This window comes from Octodon degus, unplaced genomic scaffold (assembly GCF_000260255.1).
Source record: "Octodon degus isolate 3935 unplaced genomic scaffold, OctDeg1.0 scaffold00142, whole genome shotgun sequence".
In the NCBI taxonomy this organism is placed as follows: domain Eukaryota; kingdom Metazoa; phylum Chordata; class Mammalia; order Rodentia; family Octodontidae; genus Octodon; species Octodon degus.
In genome coordinates, this window is record NW_004524718.1 from 6,499,326 (window position 1) to 6,507,090 (window position 7,765).

The 7,765-nt window shown below is 36.6% G+C and overlaps 1 protein-coding gene across 1 annotated transcript in view; it reads left to right on the forward strand.

The window, feature by feature from the left end:
* Nucleotides 1–6,915, forward strand: part of C6 (complement C6) — a 130,138-nt gene extending 123,223 nt beyond the window's left edge. The window contains 3 exon segments of the mRNA XM_004648937.1: nucleotides 6,711–6,816; nucleotides 6,818–6,874; nucleotides 6,876–6,915. Of these exon segments, the coding sequence (XP_004648994.1) occupies nucleotides 6,711–6,816; nucleotides 6,818–6,874; nucleotides 6,876–6,915 (203 nt within the window).
* Nucleotides 6,916–7,765: the final 850 nt, after the last annotated feature.

The window sequence follows — 7,765 nt, forward strand, 5'->3', positions numbered from 1 at the left end:
TCATCTCGGATGCCCATTTCTGGATTGGGTCTTTAAATTTTGGGGCCCTGGTGTTTTTTGGTTCTTTATAGCTTCTAGAGAGCAGACACTTGTCTGAGTACTTATTTGTCACGATTTTTTCCAAACTTGTAGGTTGCCTTTTCACTTTATTATAAAACAAATCTTAATGGACATGAAAAATCTAATATCCAATACCACAATCTTAACAGGAGACCTTAACACCCTTTTATCCCAAAAAGATAGGTCAACCAGTCAAAAACTTAGCAAAGAAATAACAGATCTGAAGCAGATCTTGGAACAAATGGACTTGGTGGACATATACAGAGTGTTCCACCCAAACACAGCTGAATACACATTTTTCTCAGCTGCACATGGGTCATTTTCTAAAATAGATAACATACTGGTACATAGGTCGTGCTTAACTATATGTAAGAAAACAGAAGTTATCTCATGCATATTATCTGACCACACTGCAATGAAACGGGAAATACATGACAAAAGAAACCAGAAAAAAAACCCTTGAATACATGGAAATTAAATGACACCCCACTTTGCAACAAATGGGTCACAGATAAAATTAAACAAGAAATTCAACAATTCAATGAAAATTTAAGCACAACTTATCGGAATTTATGGGATTCGATGAAAGCAGTTTTTAGATGGAAATTCATAGCTGTGAACTCACACATTAGGAAAACAGAACGGGAACAAATAAACACTCTAATGCTGCATCTTCAGCAACTAGAAAAGGAAAAGCAAACCAAACCCAGAGCCCAAAATTGGGAAGAAATCATAAAGATTAGAGCAGAAATTAATTCAATTGAGGCAAAGAAAACAGTTCAAAGAATTAACGAAACAAAAAGCTGGTTCTTTGAAAGATTCAATAAAATCGATAAACCCCTAGCTAACCTCATCAAAAAGAGGAAAGAAAAAATTCAATTATAAGCAATAAGGAATAAAAAGGGAGTAATCATCACAGACCCAGTGGAAATTCAGAAGATTATCAATAGCTACTTTGAGAATCTTTACTCTCACAGAATACAAGATACTGAAGAAATGGACAGATTCCTAGAAAGGTACAAATTACCAAAGCTGAATCAACAAGATATAACCACTCTCAATAGCCCAATAACAGCCAATGAAATATGAGATGTAATTAAAAACCTACTGACAAAGAAAAGTCCAGGTTTGGATGGATTCACAGCTGAATTCTACAGGAAATTTACAGAATATATCCCTATACTCCTCAAACTTTTCAATGAAATTGAAAAGGAAGCAATCCTCCCAAATCATTCCTAGAGGCAAGTATTATACTGATACCAAAACCAGGGAAAGATGCAACTAAGAAAGAGAACTATGGGCCAATATTCCTCATGAACATAGATGCAAAATCCTCAATTAAAAACCTAGCAAATAAAATACATAAAATCATCAAGAAGATCATACACCATTACCAGGTAGGATTCATCCCAGGAAAGCAAGGATGGATTAATATTCAAAAATCTATAAATTTACTACACTATATGAACAGAGTGAAAACTACACAAGACATAATCATCTCAATTGATGCAGAAAAGGCTTTTGACAAAGTCCAACACTCATTCATGTTCAAAGTCCTACAGAAAATTGACATAGATGTCCTCCACTTTAATCTGGTAAAAGCCATTTATGAAAACCCAATGGTTAACATAATTCGAAATGGGGAAAAACGAATCTTTTAATCTTAGATCTGGTACAAGACAAGAGTGTCCTTTATAACCAATTCTATTCAACGTAGTTCTGGAATTATTAGCTAGAGCCACTACACAAGAGACAGAAATAAAAGGAAAAACAATAGGTAAAGAAGAAGTTAAATTATCATTATTAGCAGATGACATGATACTTTACTTGCAAGACCCAAAAAACTCCACCAAGAAGCTATTAGAATTAATACAGAAATTCAGTAGCACAGCAGGATACAAAGTCAATACTCAAAACTCAATAGCATTCCTCTACACTGAAAGCAAACACATTGAGAATGAATTTAAAGAAACAATACCTTTTACAATACCACTTAGGAAAACGAAATACCTTGGAATTAATCTAACTAAAGAAGTCAAAGATCTTTTCAAGGAACATTACAGTACTCTTTTAAAAAGAGATTGTAGAGGATTTCAGAAAATGGAAAGATAGTCCATGCTCCTGGAAAAGAAGAACCAACATAATGAAGATGGCCACACTCCCAAAATTCTTGTACAAATTTATTACAATCTCTATCAAACTACCATCAACATACTGAAATGACCTAGAATAGCAAAGAGAATCCTGGACAATAAACACAAGGCAGGAGGCATTACAATTCCTGACTTGAAATTATACTACAAGGCTACTGTGATAAAATCAGCATGGTACTTGTAACAAAATAAACCAGAGGATCAATGGACTAGATTAGCAGATGCAAAAGAACCTACGAACTCAATCACCCACCTTATCTTTGACAAAGGGCTGAAACATACTCACTGGAGGAAAGATAGCCCTTTTAACAAATGGTGCTGGAAAAACTGGCTCTCCACATGTCGAAAACTAAAACTTGACCCAGGTCCTTCACCATGCACTAAGTTAAAATCAAAATGGATTAAAGATCTAAGCTTTAAAAGAGAGAGAGTAAATCTGGAAGAGAAAGTAGGAGGAACTCTTGAAGACATAGGGGTAGGCAAAGAGTTCATGAACAGAAATCAAATCGCATGGGAAATAGTTGAAAGAATTAACAATTGAGACTTTCTCTTATTGAGAAGGTTTTGCACATCAAAAGAAATTACCAAAAAAGTGAAAAGACAACCCACAAATTTGGAAAAAATCATGAAAAATAAGTACTCAGACTAAGGTCTGCTCTCTAGAATTTATAAAGAACTAAAAAACACTAGGGCCACAAAATTTAAAGACCCAGTCTGGAAATGGGCATCCGAGATGAACGCTCACTTCTCAGAAGATGAAATTAAAGAAGCGAATAAATATATAAAAAAAATGCTCCACATCACTAGCCATGCATGAAATGCAAATTAAAACAACAATGAGATATCATCTCACCCCAGAAAGAATGGCTATCATAAATAAATCAACCAACAACAAATGTTGGAGAGGCTGTGGGGGAAAAAGGAACCCTTCTCCACTGCTGGTGGGAGTGTAGACTGGTGCAACCATTATGGAAATCAGTGTGGAGACTTCTTAGAACATTTGGACTGGAAATCCTATTTAATTCCACTATTCCTCTACTGGGAATTTTCCCAGAGGATCTGGAAACATCATATCATAGTGATATATGTGTGCTTATGTTTATAGCAGCACAGTTTGTGATAGTCCAATCTTGGAATCAACCAAACTTCCCATCACCTGAGGAATGGAAGAAAATAATGTGGTACTTTTATACAAAGGAGTATTACTCAGCTCTAAAGAATGATAAACTCAAGGCCTTTATATTGAAGTGGATGCCACTTGAACATATAATCATAACTGAAATAAACCAGACACACATGTGTAAATATCATATAGTTGCCCTAGTATAAGAATGCAAAAGAAGAAACACAAATAGAAAGGTGTAATACAACTAAAAGGAAAGCAAAAACTTGAGGACTAGACAACGAAAAGAGAGCAAGGAGATGAGCTAGGAAACATGATAATGTCAAGCCATACAGTTATATGTAGAAGATGGGTAAGGCAATGATAGTGAGAATCTTCAGAAGATTTTTGATTCTTGCAGTTAAATGAAAAGATTCTCACCCTGACTAACTATATATACAGACATGTGTGAACTAAGTAACTCACTGCAGATGGCAATTTGTAATAGTAGGTTCTTGCTTGGAGTGCCTGTCATTCTGGTCTTCTGAATACAAGCTGCTTGTCATGACATGCCAGTCACTGCCATGCTGTCTCTCAGGTAGATGATTGTTGAAATTGTAGGGGTGGTGAATGAAGGCAGGAGACAGGAAAAGAAATGTTGCAGGACTGTCTTGCTACAGGGTTGTATATGGTTAGATTTCTGGACTTATGTGTAAACATAAGAATTAAGCAATTCCTTAGGACTGTTTTTTAAAATATATTCTAATTTTTAAATGTTTTTCATCATATTCTATAGGGACTTAAAGTTCAACATATCAATACTTGATGAAAAATACCTGTTCCATGTTATGCCTAAAATGTTTGATATTCAGGTAGATAGTGAGGTTAAGCTTAACAGCCTAGGTTGTATGGCAATAACAATAAGCTTCTCTTCTGGAGGATTAACATCCTAAGTTTGCAGACAACAATTAGAGAAAAAGGAGGGCTGTTAGGAAAGCCAACACTTTGGCCCTAGCCTTTCATGTTCAATTAAGGCTCAGGACACATGAGATCTTGTACTGTAATATCATGTAACTCAGTAGTGTCCCAAATTTTCTGATCAAGGAGATTACGGTGCCAAAGAGGAAAGTGATCGATGATGTAGAGTGTGCCAAAGGAGAGTCACCTGGAGAGAAAACATTCTCTCAGGCTTTCCCGGGGAGCACACTGGCCAAGCAATGGCCATGACTCATCCACATGGCTGGCACTGACAGAGGACCTACAGTCTGAGGTACAGGATCTCAGGATAAGTTCTGAGGGGATTTGACTGACCCTATCAGATCTAAAAGCTACAACTCTTATTGCATAGTTCTTGTTTTATCTTGGTCTTAGCCATCCAGCAGAAAAGTATAAAATTGAAGTATAAGAAGTAAAGCCATGTTGTTATGTTGAGCTGTAGGGGACTTTAGAATATTTTGCTGAGTTAGCACACTTATAATATTCAAATGACCAAACTAAATAAAAAAGAGGATACCTAAATGAATGTCTATTTTGTATCTCTGTATTCAAAATGGTTAGGATAGATATATAGTTACATTCTCTTAATGAATAGAGTGATTTGTTGTAATAATGTTTGTAAACAGGATATCATATCTGCATCTTGTACAGCAAATAACCACTAAGAAGAATGTATGCAATGTGTTAATTATTGAAACTGTCCTACCAATTTGGTTTCAAACTGTCTCATTGCTATTTGTTTCTTAATAAAATTATGGGAAAAAATAACTAACAATTCAAGAAAGAATCTTAAAATATGAAAAAATAAACTTCAAGTATGACTAAAAACCTAAGTAAATAAAATAAATAATAAATAAAAAGTTGTCCTGGAGGGCTGGGGAGATGACTCAGTGGAATAACTGCTTCCATGGCAAGTGCAAGGGCCTGAGTTCAATGTCCTCTGCCAATAAAATAAAATAAAATAAAAAATAAAGTTGTCCTTGAATGATATAATGAAAGCAATTTATAAAGACAGTGGCAAGAGCTTTAAGGAAGGTGTATGGTGAGATGAGAATATTCTGGACTGAGGATACATGATGGTCCTGTGTGTACCCTTGCCCCAGTAAAGTTAAAAAAAATTTTTTTTAAAGATCCAAACAAGGCTCAAATTGGGACTCCAGAAACTTACTCTGGGCATTCATGAGGCACAACTGAGTTCAATGTCAATTAGAACATCCTGTTTCCAGGTCACTCACAGGATGGTAATTTGTTTTGTGGAAAAGCCCAAAATAGACAAAATCCAGGGTGACCCTGAGATACAAAGAGATTATTCTTTTTAGAATTAATAATTTTCCCCTTTTCTGTTTTAATTCCAGAATACAAAGAAACTGGGGGGAGAAAAGTGAAATTGTATTCCTGATTTGTTGGGTACCAATACTTCATATGCTCACCACACAGGACTGAAGGTGAAGAGGTGTGAAAAGCCAGCCAGAGAACTGGGTCCACACTCAGCATTACAGCTCTGTAGAACCAATGTGCCCATATACATGGAGCAAATTCATGCCCTCAGGCCAGTACTTCTTACTGTTTTTTAGTAACTCTGGTGAAAAGATTTAGTGAAGCAGCAAATGGAACTTGTTTGCTAAAATTAGATTTAAAACATCTCCATATCTCAGCTCTCCTGCTCCTGCCCATTAGGATCATGCCCATAGCGCTTTTATGCATGCTGGTAGAGGAAATCCAGGAAACCTGCAAACTCTAAGCACAGATGTCTGCCCTCTCTGGTGAAGCAAATCAATGAAGCCAAAAAAACTGACACTGATGCTCTGTGTTTAACAAAAATAGAGCTTGATGTGAAATTTCATTTTCTCCAGAACACTAGGACTTAGCACACCATCCCATCCTCCATTGAGAAACAGTGAATGAATGTCCAGGTACTGTGTGCATCTTTGCCAGAATAAAGTTTAAAAAACAGTTTTAAAAAAGATCCAGACAAGGCTCAAATTGGCACTTCAAACACTTACTCTGGGAATGCACGAGGCACAACTGAGTTCAATGTCAATTAGAACATCCTATTTCTGTGTCACTCACAGGGTAGTAATTTGCTTTTGGAAAAGCCCAAAAATCAGAAGAAAGGAAATTATTTCTTAAAAGATGAAGGTCCCAGTGACATTAAAGAAGTTAGATATGTCTGGAGCTAGTTCCTTAGGAAGGAATCTCAGAAAAGAGAAGTGAAGGGAGATTGTCATTGGAGGAATTTCTAAGAGGAAGTGGAGGATTCTTAGCCCTGAGGCTTTTGAATTAAAAGGGGGCATCACAGCAGAACAAATGCCACGCATCCCATTCTGATCACCTCTTGGGTAACATCATCTGCCTAAGATTGTTGAGTGTTTTGCTCCACTAAACACATCTCAAATTAGTTCCCCTTGCAGGAATGGCATGCCTCAAGCCACTTGTGCCAGAAGTGCTGACAGTCTCCCCATTTCTGAGAGTATACAAAATTGCTGAATCCATTGAACTGGCTTCTTGGAGGCTGCAAGGTTGCCAGGCCATCCAGGCACCCATGCATGGGGAATTTCTTGACACACTCTGTCAGACTCTCTCACCTGTAAAAAAGGTGAGTGACAGCTCAGGATTTAGGATTATACTAGGCTTGGGCTTCCTGGTGGGTACCATCTAACAGGATGTTGTTTCTTAGCTGCAATTAAGAGAGTGAAGGAAGAAGAATCCAGGGAAAACTCAGGTTGTAGTTGTTCCATGAAGATAACTACATTAGACAGCAAATAAGGAGTTATTGATCACAAGGATCAATAATCAAATTGTAGAGGGTGACTTCAGTGTTCTTTTCCAGTATAAAACTCTAATATTTAGGAATACATTTCACTTTTAATAAGATCAGAACTGAGAGATAATTGAAATTTTTGGTTCAAAGTGAAAGTCATAACTTGTAGTAGACATGATGAGGCATTTGATTATTACCCAGAGCGGAAAATTGCAGCTGTTCTCTGAATAAAACAAGCCAAACTAATCACCTGTGTTTCTTTGTTGCATCACTCTTAAACAAGAGTTTTTGGTGATTTAGTGGGGAACTAATACCCTGTCCTTCAAACTCTGAAGTCAGTGACCTGTGAAAGGCTATGCTCAGTAATTGCTTTAAAACTCCAAGCTAGAAAAGATTTTGAAAGTTTCCATTACAAGTAAATGATAATTCTCAGACCAAAAAGCTACAACTCTTGTTGCATAGGTCCTGCTTTACCTTGCTCTTAACCATCCAGTAGAAAAGTGTGAAGACGAAATGTAGGAAGTAAAGCCATGCTGTTATGTTGAGCTGTGGGGGACTCAAGTCAATAATTTCTGACATTGCCAGTTAAACAGAGGACCCAATGCTATTATGGGCTACTGGACTCTTTTAGAATATTTTGCTGAGTTTACACACCTATAATATTCAATAACGGAACTTAGAAAAAATGGGGTA